The following is a 21,895-nucleotide window of genomic DNA, read 5'->3' as shown; positions in this document are numbered from 1 at the left end:
TCCAAAGAGGTGGCTGAGGTGGTATGACCAGGAGGGGCTGTGACCAGGCAGGGCTGTCCTACTCGGGATTTGAGGAGGAACGACAGTAACACACACACACACAGACAAAAGACACAGGACCCGGGAGCCAGCTGGCCTAGATCAAGTCCCACCTCTGCCACCTGCTAGCTCTGTGATCCCAGGCAGGTCCATCACCTCTCTGGACCTCAGTTTCCTCATTTAGAAAATGCAGTTAATAATAATACCTACCTCTTGAAGTTGTTGTGAGGATTAAATGAGTTAATGCACATAAAGCTCTTAGCATAGCGCCTGGCACATGGTAAGCGCTACATAAGTATTTGTTAAATAAATTAAATATGTGGAAATGAGGGAAGCCACCCCCATCCCTGGGTGGTGTCCTGTGTCCCTGACACAAAGCCCTCTGGCCACAGTCTGGTTGCCCGCCCAGCCCAGCGTGGCCCAGCCGGCTTTGAAGTGGCAGCCCTCTGGGGCCGGCCTGCTGTCAGCAGCCATTGTTCAGCAGCCCGGGTGTGGCCCAGAGGGCCCAGAGGTGGGGACTGGTGGGGGGGTCTGTCCGCAGGAAGGGAGGAGCAGCCTGGGGGCTCGCTGGGCTCTTCATTCACCCCTTCTGTGGCTTCCTGACCCACCCCACCCTCCACATCGTCTGACTCTTGTCCTCGGGAAACTGTGAGGTTCTCAGCCTGGGGAGGAGAAGGTGAGGGTGGCTGGGGAGACTGAGGCCCAGAAGGGGGGAGGGTGTCCAGGGAGGGTGCGCAGAGGCGGGAGGAAGGCCTACCTGCGTAGCCAGTGGGACCCTCGGGAGGGTCCTCACTGCTGGGGTCTCTGGAGGACTCATTGTGTGCTGGGGGGCGTGCGGGGGCCGCTCTCGTTTGCCTCCTACGGTTGGAAGCTGAGGCCAAGCCACCCCGCTGGGAGGTGGCAGAGGCCGATACGAGCCCCAGTCTGGACAGCCCCCAGCTGACCCTCTGGGCCACTCCACCCTGTCCCCCAGGAGTGGCAGAGCTGGAGGGAGCCTCAGAGCTCGTCGGATCTGAGCCCCCCGCTTCACAGGTGGGGAAGTGAAGTCCAGGGAGGGGCAGTAACTTGCTCAAGGTTGCGCAGCAAGACAGTCACTGACTGATTGTGACCCAAGCCCCCTCCCTCGGGTTGTTGAGAGGCTTGAGTAAACTGCCCTGCTCCTGTCATCTGGAGGCAGGCTCTGGGGGCATCTGTGCGCTTCTGCTTAGGTGCTGTGTGACCCTGGGAAAGCCACGGACTCTCTCTGGGCCTCAGTCTCCTCGCCTTCAAAATGAGCATAGTAATAAAACCTACCTTGAAGAGCTAGAGCAGGACCACGTGAGTATAGATGTGCAGCCCTTGGAATGGCGCCAGGCACACAGTAAGCGCTCAATAAATGCTGCTTGGTGGTATTCACTGAGGGCAGCTGAGCCCGGCAGGCCCTGAGAGCTTCCTTCTTGTCCTTTTCCAAAACCCTTTTCTAGTTGTTCCTACTCAAAGGGATGGTGGCCACCCGAGAATTCTGCTCCAGCGAGGGTTCCTATGCCAGCTAGGCAAGGTTCAGGGCTCTGTCACCCCCTGTTGGTGTCTGTTACCTATCTGGGCCCCAGAAGTGCCCTGGCACTGCCCCCCACACACCATGGGCACATTCATCTTGCTCTCTGGGTCTCAGTTTCCTCACCTGTAAAACAGGCGTGTTGTCCTGTGCAGTGGTTTCTCCCTGGTCCCCTGGCCCCCACAGGTAGTCCTGGGCTCTGCGAGCCAGTCTCAGCATTTCAGGTGACCACTGGGAACTTTCTGCATGTTCTGCACTGGCAAAGTGAAAACACCCCATGCCTCTGCCCAGAGCATGGTGGTTACCGCCCCGGGCTCTGGGTGCAGATCCTGTGCTCTGTAGATGACCTGGGCATGTCCTTGAACCCCGCCGAGCCTCAGTTCCTCCTCCGTCAGCAGGGCACCAGCACACCAATTTTGGGGGTGTGGTGGGCATGAAGTGGGCTTGTGCCGGGGAGTCCTTGCTCAGCCAGCGCCCTGCTGGCAACATCAGCATGTCATCGTCTGTTTAGCCAGGCACCGTCAAGCTCCTCCCAGGCATGAACCTTGCCTAGAAACTTCTTGTGTTAAAGAAAAAGATGGGAACATCCATCTGCAAGAACTGAGGCCACAGGGTATTTGGAGACCAGTGCTTTCAGGACTAGGGAGGGAGAGAAAGCAGAGCAGGCCCAGGGGCTGGAAAGGCTCAGCCCAGGTCATCCCTGGTCCCCACCTCGCATTGACCTTGGCCTGTCTGGGACGTGCTACGTGACCCAGGGAAGGCCGTGGGCCTCCCACAGCCCCAAGAAGTGGAGGGCCTTCCCCATCCTGGCTCAGGGACGTTGAGAGGCCTCATTTCCTTCCAGAAGTTCCCATGAGCTTCCTGCAAAATCACAATGTCAATAACAGGCCCCGTTCCGTGAGCACCCAAGTGCCAGGCACTGGTGTGACGGTGTTACAAGGGTCATCCCGTCGGCTCCTCGCCTCATGCCTTGATGAGGGCCTTCAGTTACTCTTATCTCCATTTCACACACAGGGCCACAGGCCCAGAGAGTTAAGCATCATGCCCAAGGTCACAGCAAGTGACACAGCAAGCTCGGCTCCAGAGCCCCTGCCTTGGAGAGGATGCTTGAATGTAACAGCAGCAGGTGTTGCCACGGGGCCCCTGAATCCCTGTCATCCCTTCGCAGGTCGTCTACTTCACGGCTACTTTCCCGTTTGCTATGCTCCTGGTGCTGCTGATCCGTGGACTGACGCTGCCCGGCGCGGGCGCAGGCATCAAGTTCTACCTGTACCCCGACCTCAGCCGCCTGGAGGACCCACAGGTACTGCGGGACAGCCCGGCCTCCCCCCCGCCCAGGGCTGGGCAGGGCAGGGTGCGGGGGCAGCTGAGGGGGCAGCACAGTTGCTGTGGCTCCTCCGTGCACAAGTCTAGCTGGGCCGTCAGCCCCTGGTACTTTTCCACTGGGCTGTGGCGGGTTTGTTGGCTGCGCCCGTGGGCCTTTCCAGCTGTGTGTATCTTTTCATGTTGAGCACTCCTGAGACCGGCCAATTATAGAGTCTTCTTTAGGCGCTGAGCCAGGTAAGCGAAAAGTCTTTTTAAGAGCTAGTTTCCTCCTCCGACCTGGCCTCTGCCCTCAGCAGCCGAGCTGAGGCTGGCTGATCGTGGGGCTGGAGGAGTCGGCCTGGGAGAGCTGCTGGCTTCCTTGGCCAAGGATGGAATTCAGAGATGGTGGCCTTTTGGAAGGTTGACGGGCGGATATCGAAAGTCTACCTCCTGGCACTCAGCCACGTGACTGCAGGGGCTTGGAGAAAACCCTGGAGATTTATTGGCCCGTTTAAGGATCTTTTGTCCCCAAGATCCTCAGCCTTCAGTTGCCTCCAAAGGCCTGTGCTGCTTCAGGTTTCCTTCCCCACTGTCCTTAGATGGGAGGGGACGTGGCCAGCATCAAGGGACAGCTGAGAAGGCAGCTTTGTGGCCATCAGGACCTGCCCGATGAAGGTTCTGGAGAGCAGCTTTGCCTACATAATCCGTTAGGGAATTCCTCCCTATTCCAACTCAGGGTCCCAAGACAGTAACAACGACAGTAATGGTAGCAGGCTTACCATGTGTCTGGCACCGGGCCAGATCTTTACTTTCTGAACCCACAAAACAGCACTGGAAAGGCACCTTGGATTCCAGGCGCTCCGATTGCATTCGAGAGTCTGCACACTTTGAGGTGCAGCCCTCCATGGCCAGGTGGCCAGGAACCCACGCTGCCTCCTCCAGGAAGCCGGCTCTAACAGTCCCCTCTCTCTCTCCCTGCCCCCCGCACCCCCATAGGTATGGATTGATGCTGGGACCCAAATTTTCTTCTCCTATGCCATCTGCTTGGGGGCCATGACCTCGCTGGGGAGCTACAACAAGTACAAGTACAACTCCTACAGGCAAGTGTCGCGCCGGCGGGCCTGGCGGACTTTAGAAATGGTGAAGTTTAAAGCAAAGAGAAGTAGGGAGCATGGATTCCTTGTGTTGTGAATTAACTTGCTCCCTGACATATGTGTAACTTAGGGACTGTATGCTGCTGGGATGCCTGAACAGTGGTACCAGTTTTGTGTCTGGCTTCGCAATTTTTTCCATCCTGGGCTTCATGGCACAAGAGCAAGGGGTGGACATTGCTGATGTGGCTGAGTCAGGTATGGTGGTATTGGTGGCAGTGGTGGTGGGCACTGCCACCTAGTGTGTAAGATGAGTACTGCAGGCATGAAGCCAGACCCCAGGGGGCTTTGGGGGGGGCAAGCCCGGTTTCTGAAATGGACCCCCCCCCACCAAGATGTCCCCCAAGTATCAAAGAGAGAGTACAAAAGCTAAATTTTAAGCACTTTCATTGCAGTTTGGCCCAAGGGGCAGCAGAAACATGGGGGTTGGTTAAGTTGGGGAATATTTAACTACTTTTGTGTGGTCTTCCCCCTTCCCCCTCCTTCCTCAGCAAACTCCTGGTTTCAGCAACAGAAACCACTTTCCTAATTCAGGCCCAAGTCAGCCACCCATCGGCATTCCATCACCACCTTCTGCGCTTTGGTTTCTGTATTTTGCACTTTGCTCCCAGCACGCTGCCTCTCAGCCAACCCGTTCATTCATCGTACCGATGCTTATTGATTTATTGAGTTTCTGCCCTTTGTCAGGCACCACCATGGGCACCGACCGGGTGGGGGAGAGACAGTGAGCATGGCAGGTCGCCCTCTGGGATGGCAATGGATTCAATTTGGGGGTAGGTTGTGGGGCACTGTCACCCCCTCGGGCTGTAGGCCCTGTTGGGGGGTGCTTCCTCCCTGGGATGCCTGGAAGTGGAGCAAAGAGGATTAGAGTCACAGGCTCTGCAAAGCCTGGGATCTTAGGCTGGGATCCTGGAGCTTCAGCAAGGTGCTTCTGGAACCTGAGAATTAAGAGATCTTCAGTTAGAATCACAGTACGTCAGGGGCCTAAATTCTAGGACTCACCCCTGGATGCTCTGCGTCCCGGACCTGCCGCTCTCAAGCCGTGGCGGCTTAGCTGTGGGAGCGAGAACTGTAGGCTCCCAGGATCCTCAGTCCCCTTTTCCGGCTTTTTCACCCTTCTCCATTCCTGCCCAGTTCACTGGGAGGGTGGTCTCAATTGCCTGGAAGGTTTTGTTACTTTACACAGAGCCCTCTGCTCCGCCCGACCTCCTGATTTCTCGCGACCTCTCTGGGGCCACTTGGAGGCAGGCGAGAGTCCTGGGCTGAGGCTCCTCTCAGGCCCAGAAGAGAGTGAAAGGTTTTGACTGCAAGGACCACCACAGACCAGGGTCAGGCACAGCTGGAGTCCCCACTGTGGCATTGCCGTTGCCCTTGCCCTTGTTGGAAACGAGGGGCAGTGTCCTGGCTCCCCAGCCACAGAACCCTAGTACTGGGGGCTCAGGGTGCCTCAGCCTCGCGCATTCAGATGAGGACACTAGTGGCTTGAGAGCAAGGCCTTGCTCAGGCTGGTCAGGGTCAGAGCTGGGGTCTCCTGGACAGGGCGCCCACCACATACTGGCAGGCCCCTCTAACATGAGGATGTCCCCGCTCCTGCCTCCCCACTCCACCCTGGACGCATGTGACAACCTCTGGCCCTTCCGTCCGGGCTCCTCTGACCTCTCGGAGCCCCTGGGCCCTGCTTTCCTGCCCGCTTCCCCATCCTCGTGCCCGCAGTGCTGCAGGCCCAGCGCAGCAAGTCCTCGCTTCCACCCCGCACATCTCTCCACTGCCCCCCGGTCCCAGTCAGACCTTGAGACATAGCTTTCCTTCCCTGAGAGCCCCGAAAGGCAGGCCAGGGACTGAGGAAACAGAAAGTAATTCCAGAAATATCCACACCCACTTGGGAGTTTGGTAGTTAGAGTGATGAAGGGGGGACGATTTACACCTCCTTGCAAACCAATTCTGATGGATTGGGAGTGGCCGGAAGCATTGAGTGAATTTGGCAGGGAGAGATATATATCAATCTGTAAAACAGATCTTTCTCTGTGGAGAACGAGGTATTTTTATGTACATGCACGTCGTCAAGCTAAGTTGTTTTCTCCCTCCCGTCCGCTTCAAAGGCCGTGTCCCTGATTCCCCAGGGCCACGTCTGAACAGCTGACATCTCGAGGGGGTTATTTCTCTAACAAGCTTTTAACAAGCACCACGTTGAGCTGAGCAAAGAGCGTTTGAGCCAGATGACTTAGCCAAGGGCCACACGGGCAGCGTGTCCTCAGCGGGGAGAGGCGCGGGGGCTGGGTGTGCCGCGGCCTCGCACTCGGACTTCTCTCGTTGCCGGGCTCGCTGGGACAGAAGGACGCTCAGACCCTCTGCCAGAGGCTGGCTTGAGAAGGCAAAACGGAAATACGGACAGAAGCGCGTGGAGAGCCTCCTGGAGGCCGTGGGGTGGGTGGGCCCATTTCACATCTGCCTCGCAGCCGCTGGACCTGATCCCTCACGTGGTGACGCTGCCCAGTCGGGGCCAGAGCCGAGCTGGGGGACCAGGGCCCCCGCGGAGGTGGGCACGCGGCTTCCTCCTCCCCCCTGGCCCCGGGCCGGTGCCAGCACCCCCCACCACTTGCCGAGTTCTCCGGCGTCGCCGCCGGAGGACCTGGTTGCCGTCAGGCTTTCCTCCATCAGCGGACACTGGGCTGTCGCAGGACTCGCCCTGCCCGCCACACGTGCTTTCTGCCTCCAGTTTATTTCCAAGTTGTTGTTTTAATTCTCAGACCACTCGTTTTCTTTCTGGTATCTGTTTTCAATATCCCGCCCTCCAGCACTCTTTGTCTCCCATTTCTTGACATTTTCTTCAGTTGTGGATTTTGCTGTATTTTTTCAGCCCAGGCACCTTAGGCGTCCTCCTTTTTGCTGCGCCCAACTGCCTCTTGGACCCATGGGTCTCAGTTACAGCTCAGATCTTTCCCGGCGTCTTCTCTGGGCCGGCTGCAGACAGGCGGGGACGTGCCTCTAAGTCTCTGGAATGTTTCCAGTCAGATAGGCGCCCCCAGAGCTGACGGGCTCCTGTCTCCCAAACCTGCCTCCAGACCCCGTCAGAGCCCCCTCTTTAGAAATCAGAAGCCCTTTTCTAGGGAAAAGGCATCAGCGTCTGAGAATCTGAACACGAGGAGGCTCCTTGTGTCATTTATGGTCCCCTGCCCCTCACTTCTCAAGTGGGGAGACTGAGGCCCTGCGCAGGCATGTGGTGCTGTGAAGAGGGGTGGTGGAGTGAGGACCAGGAGGAGGCCTGGGCCTCCCGGCTGGGGTCTCGAGACCCCCATGTGCCTCTGATGGTGCTCAGAAGTGCGCAGATGCCCTCTGGAGAGACGCTTGCCCTGTGGGCGTGGTTCCGTGTCCTCCTGTCTCTCCACTCAGGCAGCGTTTCAGTAGAGACCTTTTGTTTGCCAGCAGGGGCTTCAGTAGTCAGGTAACCAGGCCTTTCCCCCTTTGCTTCCAACAAGCAAACGTTGGTGTGGTTGCTCTGGTTTGGGGGGACCCCCTTTCACAAGCCGGCAGAGTGAGTCCAGGCTCAGTCTCATTTTCTGCCCCAAATACCCCGTGTCCGTCCGGATCCTGGTGGGTGAAGAGGGCACTTGTGCTGCTGCGTAGGAGACAGATGCTAAAACGGGGCCCTGCCTGCACCCCAGTGCGCGCCACCCAAAAGTGAGGCAGGCCGGTCTCTTCCCCTGCCTCAGCCCCGAGCGTCTCGTGCGAGCTCCGTGCTCTGGGTGGCTTGGCTGATGTCCCCCTCTGCCCCTCCCCCTTGCTCTTCCCTTTAGGTCCCGGCCTGGCCTTCATTGCCTACCCTAAAGCCGTGACCATGATGCCGCTGCCCACCTTCTGGTCCATTCTTTTCTTTATCATGCTGCTCTTGCTTGGCCTGGATAGCCAGGTATGTACAGATGGAGGGATGGCCCTAGGGTGGGACTGCCCATGGGGAGCCTGGTTCTGGAAAAGCTGCGTCCTCTGAGCTGTGTGAGGTAGCCAGGGCATCAGGGGATCAGCCCCTCCCCACCCTCACGTTAGACGTGCAGCAGCTCAGCCAGCGAGGGTTCCTCCAGGACGCAGGAGTGGGAAAGGCCTCCAAGCAGCAGGAGGAGGACATCTGCCCCAAAGCTCAAGTCTTTGACCCCAGCAAGGGGAAACAGATGCCCGAGGGGTGTGGTTAAAATGAAGCCACAGCTGGGAAATAGAGGAACCAGACAGAAACAGTCACGATGCGCTGGGTGGAGCGTGAGGGCAGGGCCCAGGAGGGACACGGCAGTCGGGCAGTTTGGGGAAGGGACTGACGTCTCTGTTTAGACCATGAGGTGACCACTGCCTGGCCCATCACTGATAGTCCTCAGTGTGGCCAAAGAAGCCTGAACCATGCTGGGTGTTCTGTGCTTCCTGGAGCCCGGGCATAGGCGAGCTCAGCCCTCGCAGTGAAACGTGCTCCTCCAGGGCCTCGTGAACAGCTAAGCAGTGGGGACCCTCGCTCAGACCCCCTGTTCTCTGGCCGTCCTGGCTTCTGCCTCCTTGGGCAGGACTCTGTCTACACTGAGGTTGTTTCCTGCACTTCTGACCCCCACGTCCCATCCTCTGTGGCTCTCGCAGTCCAGAGAACGGCCAGCGAGAGCTCCTGGGACACCTTTCCCTGGAGATATGTGTATTGTCACTGGGGCCTTCTCGAGACGACAGTTTCAAGTGTAGGCGTGACTCCAGAAGTGGGGAGTTATGTGTGCAGGGCCAGCTGGTGGTGTGCCCAGGCCACTTAGAGCCTGCAGGTGGTGCCACCCAGGGGCCACCATCTGAGGCTGGTCACTGAAAAGCCAGAGTTTTGCAGCCTCATGTGCAGGCTGGGAGTCCTGCTGCCTCATGGAAAGTCTTTGGTCAGCTGAGACCCTGTGAGAGGTGGGGCCTGCGGCCAATTGAGGAGAGGGCTTCGCCGCCTGCCCCAGGGGCAGCAGCCTCAAAGCCCTTGCATCTTCAGGGCCCCAGGCAGGTCCCTGGGACTCAGAACCAGGTAGGAGGAAAGTCTTAGAAGGTCAGGCAGAGGAGAGGAGGCGGCCCCCTGATAGGGTCAAGAGCAGAGCAAAGGGCTTGGCAGAAAGGGGCCCAGGATCAGCAGAGAAGACAGAATGAAAACATTTGGGAGACTGAAAACAAAATCCTCCGGCCGTTGTTGATGGCTTGAGCTGTATAAACAGCAGGCAGACTCCATTAATCATTCCCAGTTAATGAGCTTGGGCCCAGTGGAGGCCCCAGGGAAATGGCTTTTATAACTCCTTCCAGAGCTCTAAGTGACAGCAAAAATCAAAAACGGAGAGAGAGGTTAATAAATGACAAAGCATGACATCTCCATGGGCCCAAAATAGGCCTCTGGGGCTGCGGAACGTGGTTGTTCATTCGAGTTCCCCCCGGGGAGGAAAGTGGGGCTGGCTGGGGGGGCGCCTCTGAGCCAGGCCCCACAGCCGCCACACCACACACACCGAGGGAATCCTGGGGAGCTCTCCAGGCCACCCCGGGGGAGCCGGGACTCCTCCCACTTCAGAGCATGGAGCTCACGGCTCAGAGCCGTTAAACGGCCTGCCTAATTGATAAACCATAAGGGGCATGGGTGGGATGCGAACCCGGGGAGCTGGGGCTTGGTGTCTCAGGAGCCTGTGGGCGTAGGTTGGGATTCCTCCTTTGCCTCTCTTTGCTGTGTGAACTTAGGGACCTGGAGGAAGTTTTTGCCGATGACAGTGACTGCCTCACTCACCACCAGCACCGTGATAGGGTCAGAGCATTGCCACTCGAGGTGTTTCTGTGGGCCAGACTGCATACCTGTCTTCTTAAATGTGTGTGTGTGTGGTAAAATACACAAAACATAAAATTGACCATCTTAACCATTTTTAAGTATGCGGCTCAGTGGCATTAAGTACATTCATATTGCCGTGCAGCCCTCACCACCATCCCTCTCCAGAACTTTTACGTCTTCCCAAACTGAAACTCTGTCCCCGTGAAACACTAACTCCTATTCCCTCCTCTCACCAGCCTGGCTTTTTTATTCATTAGCTCCTTAATCCGCACAGTGTCCCGATGCCGAGTACCACTGTTGCCCTCGAGAGCCAAGAAAACAGAGGCTTCGAGAGAGCGGGGGCTCGGCAGAGACCGCACACGCCTGGTGAAGGAGGAGCTGCAGCTGGGCCCCAGGGCTGCCTGTTCCCAGACCTGCTGATCTCGTCTCCCCTAGCCTTACCTTTGAGTTCCCCCAAAATAGTTTCCTCCTGTGGAAGCGCAGGACCCACAGCCAGCCTCAGGGAGAGGCCCTGCTGATGGAGCGTGACCCTTGCTTGTTGGAGAAAATGCGGCCCAAGGGGCCCCAGCGTTTGTGGGGAGCACTGTCTCTGGCTTGGGAGCCATCGTACTGCTGTGTGTTTCTCGGTGACATGGAGCAGGGACATCGCCACATGGAGGCAGATGCCTGTGGATTCTGGCCTGCCTGAGGGGGACACAGTTTGTGAAACGGCATGAGGAGAAGAGAGCTATAGCCCCCTCACACACACCAGGCCCTTGGCCATCCCTTCCCCTGACGTGGGCTGACAGTGATCACCTGATTGCCAGTTGACTCTCAGGGTTTCAAATCTGTGTCAGCATCCCTGCCGAGTAGGCAAGATCCTCCCATTTTGCAGGGGAGGAAACTGAGGCTCGGAGAGGTCAGGGTCACATAGCTACTAAGTGAGGGAGGTCTGAAGAGGCTGGGGGCGGGGGGTGGCGGCGTTTCCCGGAAACACAGGGATCTGGGAAATGAGGAGCTTGTGCTGGTCTTGCCCGGACTCACAGTGACACTGGATCTTCCTGTCTTTAATTTCCCATCTCACAAAAGCAAAGAACCTTCATTTTTAACTCTTTTTGAAGCTTAGTGTTTGAGCTGCAGGTTTGCTGTAATTCTGTGGCAATTTAGATTCAAAACGCCTTGGGCTGACATCACTCAGAGGTCAGAACGGCAGCCCCTTCTCGCTGGGGCCTTTCGAGAGCCTCTTGGTCATCTTTTCCCTGAGTTTTTGACAACAGAGAGTCATTTCTCCAGCCCCTTGCAGCACATGGCAGGGCTCTGCTCCCTGTTTGTATTCCCTGATCCTCCTTGGATGCACCCCAGAGGAGTCAGCGGTTGGATTTGTCTTGTAGGAATACTGGGAAACGTCCTTCCCAACGCCTCTCCCTGATGAAGGAACAGACGGGGCGAGCTTTTAGCTTCTCAGCTTCTAAAGGAATCAGATTGGCCTCATAGGGGGTGTTGGCTGGTGGGGCAATTTGGCTGTAGCCACCCAAATATAAAATGCTTCTACGTGCCCTTTAACCCTCAAGTTACACTTCTGGATTGTGCTGTGGACACGTGTGCACATGCACCTAAAGGCAGATGTAGGGTAAGAGTTCCTGCTGGAAACCACCCATCAGGCACTGGTTATAGATCCCATGGTGATACATGTCCACAGGATGGAGTTTTTTGTTTTTTTCTTTTTTGTGTGTGAAGAAGACCAGCCCTGAGCTAACATCCATGCCAATCCTCCTCTTTTTGCTGAGGAAGACTGGCCCTGGGCTAACATCCATACCCATCTTCCTCCACTTTATATGGGACGCCATCACAGCATGGCCTAACAAGCGGTGCATCCGTGCGCGCCCGGAATCCAAACCCTGGGCCGCTGCAGCGGAACGCGTGCACTTAACTGCTATGCCACCGGGCTGGCCCCTACAGGATGGAGTTTTATGCTGCTGTTTGAAAAACAAGGCAAGTCTCTGATATGGAGCAATCTCCAAGATAAATTGTTCAGTGCAAAGATGGAAAGATTTAGAAAGATTGAGAGGCATTCTAGAACATTCCCTATGGAGAGGCCTTTTCAAATCAGCTTCTTCACCTTTGGGAGCCCAAGGATGGGTTCCCAGAGCCCATGAGCCTTGGAGTGATAGGCTGCATTTGGCTTACACACATGACCATGGGGGTGTGCACGCACGCACAATTCTCTCACGGGCCCACAATTCCCAAAGGGTCAAAAACCACCGAATGAGGGGCCGGCCCAGTGGCGTAGTAGTTAAGTTCGCACGCTCCACTTTGGCGGCCGGGGTTTTCAGGTTTAGATCTCAGGTGTGGACCTACACACCGCTTATCAAGCCGTGCTGTGGCGGTATCCCATATAAAGTAGAGAAGGATGGGCACAGATGTTAGCTCAGGGCCAATATTCCTCACCAAAAAAAAAACCCAGAAAAACCACCAAATGAATCTGATGGGCAAACTGAGGCCAACTTGCTCTGGGTTACCCTCTCATTTGTCACGTGTTTGCTGAGCAGCCACGTGTGCCCGGCCCAGCTGGGCACTCGAGGCCTAGAAATGAGGGGGCAGCACCCTTGGCTTCAGCGAAGCCAAGCGAAGAGGGAGGTTGTCATGCCAACACACACATGCCAGCAAGCGTGCCAGGCGGAGGGTCAGCATGGGTCTCAGAGGAGCAGTCATTCTTGAGCTGAGTCTTGAATGACGAGGGGAAGGCATTCTGCTGGCGGGCCCAGCCTAAGCTAAGATGAGAAGGTGTGGGATACGTAGTGAACCGTGCGTGGAACCCCGTGGCTTGACCGGCGGGCAAGGCTCACTGTGCAGAGCCTGGAAGACCAGGGTCGCGCATGTGGCTTGACCCCACAGGCCAACTCCACGCACGCTGGGCTCTCCTCCCTGAGCAGAGGGAGGTGCTGGGCATCCACTGCTCACCCACTCTCTTCTCCTCCCCAGTTTGTGGAAGTCGAAGGACAGATCACGTCCTTGGTTGATCTTTACCCATCCTTCCTAAGGAAGGGTTTCCGTCGGGAGATCTTCATCGCCTGCATATGTAGCATCAGCTACCTGGTGGGGCTGACGATGGTGACAGAGGTAAGTGGCTGTCTCACTGGCATGAGGGACCTCGCCTCGCAGGGCCCTTGGTGCCCTAAATACACTTCTGGGAGCAGTTAACGGCCACGCCGCCTCCGTGCTCCCCTACCAGCGGAGGCGGAGGCTGAGTGCGAGGACGCAACCCCGCCCGATTCAGGGGTCCTGGGTCCTGCCCTGCCCAGGGGACTCGGCCTACACTGGGTGGGGGGACCCAGCAGTTGACCCAACTCCCCTGCCCCTTTTTCCTGTTACCATGGCAAAACTGTGGCCACCCACTGCCCCCCGTCCTCCCCTGGTCTGAGGAGGCTCGGGGAAGGGTGCTTTGGTTGACCTCAATGTTAACAATGGTCCTGGTCACCCACGGCTGTGTGTAGCGGCCCTTCTCAAGCCTGGAGGCAGGGGGAGCCGTTGGAGAGGGTAAATGCAGACCTCCTGGTAATACTGCAGGCAGTGCCACCTGTCTGTTGACAGGGAGTATGCGTTGTTCAGAGGGCGGGCAGGGGCCGTGAGGAGAATCCATTTCAAGTGGGAAAAAGAAGCAGAGAGAGGAAAGGAGCAGGAGTGTCTAGGGCAGCAGTGCATCCACATGTCCAGCAAGAGGCAGGCCAGAAAAGAAGATTCTTGTACTAAATAACATAAACAGGTGAGCTGAGCGTGGGTCGAGGGCGTGCTCTCTCCTGCGCCCCTCCCCCCACCTTCCCATATCCTCCAGCAGAGTTGCATTTGCCCCCAAGCTCAGTTAAGGGTTTCACATCACTTCTTTTCCTTACTGAAAGTAAAAATGAATGTTTTTCTTGAAATGTCTCTAAGAACCTCACTCCATAAGAACCCCACTCCCAAAGGCAGATCACAGGTCCACACGCTGTATCCCTGAAGTCTTTTGTGTTGGCCGCAGTTGGTTTTAAGCACCTCCTTTGGAAGCCGGCTTCAGTGAACCCATCATTTTTTGCTTTCATTTTTCTGTGTGTGTGTGTTTTTAATTAAATTTGTCAACATGAAGTGGAGCGTCTTTTTACATATATATCTGGTCATCATAGCTTCCACCCATTTTTCTCTTGGGCTTTATATTTCCTATTGATATGCCAGAGCTCTTTGTATATTAAGGGAATTAGATACCAAATAACAAATCCCCCTTGTCTGGTTTTTCTCTTCCCAGGGTGGCGTGTATGTGTTCCAGCTCTTTGACTACTATGCAGCTAGTGGTGTGTGCCTTTTATGGGTTGCATTCTTCGAATGTTTTGTTATTGCCTGGATATATGGTGAGTACAGATTTTTGCATATCCTTTCTCAAGTCTCTCCTTCGGGCCTCTCTATTTAGAAACTTCAGAAACAGAGACTTATAGTGGGAATTCATTCTGAGTCAAACAGAAAGGCCTCCCCTGCCTGGACTTTTCCTCTCACGGCTGCCCCTCCCCTACACAGTAATAGCATTGTAGCCCCCCACAGACTCCCCCTGTGCGGAGGGTGCACGTTGTGGCTGTGCGTTGTGACAAACACAGACCTTGACTGTGCTGGGTCTGTCTGTGACTAACTACTCTAGGGTCCATTTTGACCTCCTTGAGACCTTGGATTGGCCACGCCAGGAGTTGAGGTCTGCCTAAGATTGCCATTAAAATACCAGATGCCCAGTTACATTTGAATTTCAGATCGTTTCAGATAAACATCTGCCACATTTGCATCTATGTGGTGTAGAGAGGCAGGGACCTGGATCAGGCCCCAGGGACCCTCATAACCCTTGAGCCCTGGCTGTGTCATTCCCAGGGTGGATGCTGGCATTGGACACCTTGTCACTATCTGCCTCTGTCTCTTGCAGGCAGTGATAACTTTTATGATGGTATTGAGGACATGATCGGCTATCGGCCTGGGCCGTGGATGAAGTACAGCTGGGCCGTGGTCACTCCGGTTCTCTGTGTTGTGAGTTCTGCCCTGCCTGGCTGTGGGTAGGAACCTTTACTCCCTGGGGCTTGACAGTTTCAACTGCTTAACTATCTTGCATCCAGCATCTGCTAACTGCTGGCCCAGGACAAGCCTAGTGACGGCTCTGCCTCGGAGAGGTGGGGCAGGCTGCTCCAGAAGGTTACCGTGAGATGAGTTTGGAAGGACAAGTAGGAGTCTGTCAGGAAGAGAAAACAGGAAGGGCATTCCTGGAAGAGGAACCAGCCTGTGCAAAGGCAAGGCATTCTGAAAGAGGAAGGTGTCCCGGGGCTTGTTGAGAAATGCAGGGGATCCACGACAGAGCACATAACCTTCCCCAAACCCTTCCAGAGCTCCTGAGCTCAGTTTGGGTCACTGATTAAGTGGAGGAGTCTTTGGGACATCCACTGGAGAGGTCATAGACATGGGAAATGTGGTGTTTCCATGGCAGGGTGGGAGTTGTGGCTAGAGAGGGGAAGTCCCAGCAGAGAGATGCTCGGGGCTCTTCAAGAACAAGGAAGCTTCATACCCACCCAGGACTCAAGGGCAGTGATGTGCCAGGTTGCTCTTCCCAGCAGGGTTCCCTCACCTGCCGTCTTGGAGTGTGGCCTTGGAGCATGCCCAAGCAGCCTGCTTCAAGGTTCCACTCAGAGGCTCAAGGCCTCTACAGCACGAGCCGCTTCCCTGTCAGTGTTTGAAACCAGTTATCTTTGGAGCGAAATGCAGCAGAAGACATCTCCTAGGACGTTTATTGCTCACACGTGGGGAGCAGAAATGTTCCTTGCACGTAGAAACCAGGCGCTGAGGGATAGATGGGCCGTCCCCTCAGTGACCTCTGCTCCCAGGCCAGAATAAGTCAACATCGGTATTAATTCACTGTGTGAGCTTAAGTGAGTCTCTCCCCTCTTGGGGCCCCGGTGTCCCCATTTGTAAAACAAGGGGATTCTGCAGTGGGACGTGAGTGGCAGCCTACAAGCTCAAGTTGTTGCTGCTGTTGTTTAATATGCTTGTCGCCTTTTCATCTGAGGCACATAGTTTCCCCATAAAACTAAGTCAGCTGTAGCAGCCAGTACCCACAACGATTGGCGAGTTTATTATTGGAGATGAATTTAGTTGGGTTCGAAGCCCATGTTCTCCTCCTCACTTAACATTTGTTTGTAGGCAATTCCTCTTACCACTCTGACCATCAGTTTCTTCCTCTCTCCCTCCCTGAGGAGTTGGATAGATCAGAGATAGGCTGCATTCCAAGATGGGAGGATGAAATCAGCCGAGTGGAAAAAGGAATGTGACCTGGGCAGGTATGAAGCTTCCTAGTCTTGGGAGAGCCCAGAGTAGCCCTCTCCTGGTACTTCCTGTGTCTAAGCTCCAGCCCCACACAGATGGACAGAAACAACAACAGGGCCAGGCATACAGTAGATGCTGGATGGAAGGCGTCTGTAGCCTAATGCTCTCCCTTCCCTTGTCGTCAATTCTGATTTAGGTAGATTTGTCTTCCTGTCCAAACCCAGTTATTAAGTAATGGGGATTTAAGTCATTTTCACATTGTGGGTCATCCCAGACAGCCTGGGTGATGTTCTGAGATGCCGTCCTTCTGACCAGAAGCAGGAGTCCTGGGCCCTCCTGGCCAGCCTTGCGTGCCCTTCTTGGGGAAATGTGGACTTTACCCAGGCTGTGGGGCTCAGAGCTGACCCCCCACCACACTGTTCATGGATGCCGATGGCCACTGGCCCTTCACGTGGGCTTAGGGCCGGGCTGTGGACAGTCAGCAGGGCAAGGCCCAGGAGCACACCTTATCCCGGGGGCCGGGCCTGGGCCTCGGGATGGAGATGGGTCGGTGGCAGTGGAGGAGGGGAGGAAAAGCTTTCACCCATGCAGCTAGCATTTATTGTGCACCTGCTGTGTGCACCTGGAACTGCACCAGGTGTTAGAAAAACAGGGAACAAGACAGACACACGTCCTGCTTTCACAGACTCAGGTCGGGGGTGCTGTGTGCTGGAGGAGTAATTGTAACCTCACGCTCTCTGGGAGGGGAGAGAGTGCGCACCTGACAGAATCCGGGCGGGGCCTGGGTGAATAAGGCCTGTTAGAGCTAGATCAGGATGAGGAGAAGAAGAGGGGAAAGAGGTCGGCCAGAGGGAACAGCCTGTACTAAGGCCCTGTGGCAAGTGGCTGAGGAGCTGGAAGGAGTTCAGGGTAGCTGGAGTGTCAGCGTAGAGGAAGAGGTGGTAAGTAGGGAGAGAGGAAGGGGCCCAGCTCTGGGCTGACACTGCCGGCCGGGCTGAGGAGTTGACTGCATCCTGAAGGCACTGGGGAGCCACCTGGTCAGATTTGCACGGGTGGTGGGGGTCCTCATGCAGCAGGGAGGAGAAAGTGTGAGGCCCCTTAGGTGGGCCTGCCTTGTTCCCAGAAGCCCCCCGCCCCAATGCCCAGGACGCCCTGACTGCCCCCATCTCTCCACAGGGATGCTTTATCTTCTCTCTCGTCAAGTACGTACCTCTGACCTACAACAAAGTCTATGTGTACCCCACCTGGGCCATCGGGCTGGGCTGGAGCCTGGCCCTGTCCTCCATGGTGTGTGTCCCCTTGGTCATGGTCATCCGCCTCTGCCAGACGAAAGGGCCATTCCTTGTGGTGAGCATGCGGGACCCTGAGACGGGGCTGTCGGGGGAGGGCAAGAGGCCGAAAGCCAGGCAGGTGGCAATTTGCTGTGTGACCTTGGGCGCGTCGCTTGCCCTCTCTGAGTCCTAGACCCCTCACCTGCCCCATGGAGTGAGTGCTTGAGATTATGGGCAGAAGCGCCCACCATGGGAAAACAGGAGCAAAGAACAGTTCTGTGGGAGAAGGCTCTGTGGTGACCTTCGGAGAGGGCTGTGGGCAGGAGGAGGAGTTTGCCAAGCAGAGGATGAGAGATGGAATGGTGTGGGGCACAGTACATTCATAGGCAAGGAGATGTGACAGCACTTGGGCAGCAGTGACATGTTCTAGCGGGTGGGCGATGAGGCTAGAGAGGTGACAGTGGCTTTGGATGCCAAGCTAAGAGCTAGGGCTTTATCCTGTGAGGGGGGGCCCGTGTTTCTGACACAGTGAGACAGGAGACAAGGAGCCAGGGAGGAAGGCTGAGCTCCACCCAGAGGCCCCTGACCCTGCGGCCACATTTTGGATAAGCCTAGCCCATGCTGGTGTCCCCCTCCCCGACTCTGTGGCCACATCTGCTGCCCGACCCTCAGGAGACACCTCCGCACAAGGCAGAGCCTCCGCTTCCTCCTCTGTGCCTGCCGATGCCCTCGCCCGCGGCCCCTGCCCACCGCTAACCTCTCAGAAATTCCTCCGACCATACTGGAGATTCCAGGCCCTGGCAAAAGCTGGGCTCTTTCCAAGAAATCCTTTTCTTAGAATCTCTCTTAACCTTTGGGCTTGGGCTGGCTCCAGGACTACACTGTTTTGTTCTGGGCTGTTTTATTGTTATTCTCTTAAAAATCTGGAGCCAGGATGTCCTGGGGCTCCGGCTCCCCCTTGGGTTGGGCCAGTTTCCTTGTGGGCAGGGGAGCGGCCTGGAGATGGTGTTGGTGGGGAGAGAGGAGGCCGGGCAGGAAGGGACCAGACCGGGGAAGTAGGCAGGGGTGTGCGAAGGAGGACAGCATGACGCCGGGGTCTGTCTGAGCTGGACGGCCCAGGGTGTTCCTGCAGCATTAAACCCATTGTATTTTCTCCGGGGACGTGGGGAAGGATGTGAGGGTTCAGCTAGAACACTGATTGGCCCTATCATTTGTTAAAAGACTGAAATACTGGGCCTGGGGACAGATGAGTAACAGCTACTACCCTGAGCTCTCCAGGTGCCACCCTAAATAGCCCATGCCAACACAGCCCCTCCCCGGGAATTTCCAGAATGTCCCTACCACCTAGAAACATCTGTTCTGATTGATCAGTGCCCACAGCAATTACATATTTCAGCCATGGGGAGGGACACACCCAACAGGTCACTAACTTGTGTCCCTTCAATACCCAATTTTAAAGTATTATAAAACCCAAGCCTCTGAAGGCAGTTGAGCCCCATCCATCCATCTTTGCTATGTGCCCCTCGACCTCCCACCGGCACAGGTTGCCAAGGTGTCCTCCCAGCCACGAACTTCTCCCTGAGCCGGGTCTGCAAACCCAGAACTCTGTCCTGGGAGCACTCCAGCTGCGCCTGCACTCCCACGTGACCGAGCCCCAGGGGGCTGCCAAGGGAGTTGGCCTCTGGTCCCGCCTTCCAGGTGCACACCCCGTTGTGCAGATGTGCGGAGAGGCAAAGCGACGAAAGTGGAGCAGAGCCTGCCCCTCCTGCGGGGGTTCCACGCCTCGCCTTTACCCGGGGCCTCCAGTCCCGTTCCTCCAGGGACCAGACTGGCAAAGTAGATGAGGGCGGCCCCTGGGGCGGGCAGGGAGTGAAGTGGAGGAGGCGATTGCAATCTGCAGCAGGCAGCACCGTGCTCCCCGCAGGCCGGTTGTCACCAAGAGGGGACATGGGTCTGGGGTGGCCAGATCTTGCAGTTTTTTAAGAGCAGATGGAAATCTGGATTTTCAAATGAAATATTTTAGCTTTTAATAGAAGCTTTAAAGAATTGTAATATACCTGAATTGAATGTCAGTGCCTAGATAGAGAGTTTCTTGTTTCCAGCAGCTTCCTATCTAAGTCTCTCGGCAGGAGGTGGGCTGGAAGGCAGGAGCAGTGAGTTGGGGCCCCAGTTCCGCTGTTGGTTTTCTGGTGTCCTGGGGAGGGCTGATTCCATGATCACTGATTCCATGATCAGGCAACCTGCTGGGAGGACAGAACTCACCCTGCCTGGGGCTGAAGTGAGAATTCTCATGTGGTCCAGCCTCTGGCCCCCCTGTCGGAAGGTGCAGCTCAGACACAAGCAGTGGTCTCCCAGCCCTCAGCAGGGAGAGCTGGATGCATACAGGGAAATGGGGGAGACCCATCTGCAAGAAGGCAGGAAATGCAGCTTGTTGGAGGCTGAGGAGTTTGGAGTCCTCCTTGAGGAAGGTGGGAGCCATGGGCGGCTCAAGACAGTTATACAACCTCGGGCATACAACTTGCAGAAACTTGGCTGCTTTGCAAGTCAGAGAAATTGGGAGATGGGAGTTACAAGGAGGCATATTTCAGCTCCATGGGAGAAAGAAGTCAGAGCTTGAGGTCTGAGTCGCCCTGTCTCTGAGGTGTGTAAGCAAGGGTTGGCCGGGGTGACTGCCGACAGGAATCCTGCCCTGATTCAGGGCCTGGAGGGGCCTTGAGAGCCCCTAGTGAAGGCCTTTATTTGCCAGTGGATGAGATGGGAGGACCAGAGAGGGGGGTGGTTTGCAAAAGGCCAAGCAGCACACTGGCAGGACCCAGAGCTGGTAGACGGTCGTGGTGAAGAGGGAAACCAGGCCGCCTGACTTTCCTCCGCTCCTGTCCCCTTCCTTCTGCAGAGACTCCAGTACCTGCTGACCCCGAGGGAACCCAACCGCTGGGCTGTGGAGCTCGAGGGGGCCACACCCTACAAGTCCCGCACGGCGGCCATGAACGGCGATCTCATGAAACCCACCCACATCCTAGTGGAGACCATGATGTGAGCGCTCGCTGGCCGATGGGCTGCTCTCCTGCTGTTTACTAACGTTAGATTCCCATAGGACCAGGTTTACAGAGCTTTGTATTTGCACTAGGATTTTTTTTTTAATTGTCACAAAAAACGTTATCATGTGTGTGTGTGCGCGTGTGTGCGGTGTCGTTCATACATGTATTTTGAATTGGGGATATTTTGTACAAAAAGAAAACCCACAGGCAGATGTGCGGGGCGAGGCAGAACTTTCTTACTGAATTAGATGTATTTTATGGGAACTTGGTAAATTTTTCTTGGTATTTTTTTTTACATACAACTATATATACACTTAGAGACTGTCATACACTTTTACCACTTGAATCGATCCTGCCAGCAATAGGTCTCGTTTTTAAAAGCAATTCTTCGGTGCTTGTGTCGGTGGCAGAATGTTCTGCCCCAGAAAACGCAGGGTGGAGTTTTCCGGGGGCGGCAGACCCATCTTGAAGGTGTGTACCACCTTCCAACCTGGTTCCAGTAGGAGCAGACACAGGGCGGGGGGCCCATCAGCGGACCAGACCCAGAGGGGCTGGAGAAAGGTCGGCCGCCAGGAGACGCCTCGTTACACTCATCGCTGCCGAGAAGAGAGAAGCCGGATTAAGGAAGCAGCCGCGCGAAAGCGGGGACGGACTGCAAGCCCACGGATGCGGCCGACAGCAGGAGTCCGCTTCTAGGAGCAGGAGAAACCTCGGCACCAGGAGCAAAGTCCAGCCTTTTGTTCTGAGACCGAGAGTGGGTAGCCAGAGGGACTGGAAGGAGCGTGAGAACTGTTCATCCGGGAGGAGCAGCGAGAGCTCCGAGAGGGCAGGCTCCGGCCTCGGAGCCCCCTGAGGCTGACCGCCAGCCGCAGCCCTTCCTGGGGCATCCCCGGGGGAGCTGGCGCCCTGGGGCTGAGCCTCCCCGGACGGCCTGTGGCATTTCAGTGGGCTCCTGTCAGGTTCTGGCGTTCCCCAGCTGACGTCTGGAAGCTGCCTGTAGGAGGGAAGCGTGGCGCATCTGGGGAGGGACGACGGGGGAGGGTGTGGACCCAAGGGTGCGGGCCAAGCGTGCAGAGGGGCCTGGTGTCGGGGCGAGGGCTTTTCCTCCTCATCTCTCCAGCTTCAGTCCTGTCCTCGTCTCCCAGAGGCTGGGAAGCTCCTGATGCGCTCTTGTTGAAGATCCCAGCCCAGGCCAGCCAGCTCCCTGCGGGGAGTGCCAGGAGCGTCTCTGGAGGGTCGCTGAATCTTTGATTCGGGTGACGCGCTCCCAAAACTCTCCTTGCAGTTCAGGCACGAGTGCAGCCCTTGGTGGTGACCTGGGAGAGAAGACACCTCTTCATTTCACAGCCCTGCAACGCTGGTGTCAGATGTGCACCAGGTGGGGACTGGGGAGGGGGTGAGGGAGCATTTCTAGAAGGTTGGGATTTGCAGGGGGCTGGCGCCCCAGAACTGGCTTGACCAGG

General features: G+C 56.3%; 1 protein-coding gene across 9 annotated transcripts in view; it reads left to right on the top strand.

The window, feature by feature from the left end:
• The window catches only part of SLC6A6 (solute carrier family 6 member 6), a 78,409-nt gene extending 56,918 nt beyond the window's left edge, over positions 1 to 21,491 (top strand). For 8 of the 9 annotated variants that reach the window (XM_058566125.1, XM_058566116.1, XM_058566089.1 and 5 more), the window contains 9 exons: positions 2,742 to 2,876; positions 3,875 to 3,978; positions 4,103 to 4,227; positions 7,824 to 7,936; positions 12,788 to 12,925; positions 14,082 to 14,184; positions 14,739 to 14,839; positions 17,300 to 17,470; positions 20,288 to 21,491. In XM_058566125.1, the coding sequence (XP_058422108.1) occupies positions 2,742 to 2,876; positions 3,875 to 3,978; positions 4,103 to 4,227; positions 7,824 to 7,936; positions 12,788 to 12,925; positions 14,082 to 14,184; positions 14,739 to 14,839; positions 17,300 to 17,470; positions 20,288 to 20,431 (1,134 nt within the window). In that variant the 3' untranslated portion in view covers positions 20,432 to 21,491. Of the gene's footprint in view, positions 1 to 2,741; positions 2,877 to 3,874; positions 3,979 to 4,102; positions 4,228 to 7,823; positions 7,937 to 12,787; positions 12,926 to 14,081; positions 14,185 to 14,738; positions 14,866 to 17,299; positions 17,471 to 20,287 lie in introns of those variants that run through there. The other variant, XM_058566130.1, reaches the window with a different exon arrangement.
• Positions 21,492 to 21,895: the final 404 nt, after the last annotated feature.

Source organism: Diceros bicornis, chromosome 2 (assembly GCF_020826845.1).
Source record: "Diceros bicornis minor isolate mBicDic1 chromosome 2, mDicBic1.mat.cur, whole genome shotgun sequence".
Classification (NCBI taxonomy): domain Eukaryota; kingdom Metazoa; phylum Chordata; class Mammalia; order Perissodactyla; family Rhinocerotidae; genus Diceros; species Diceros bicornis.
This window is presented reverse-complemented; position numbering and strand designations above follow the sequence as displayed.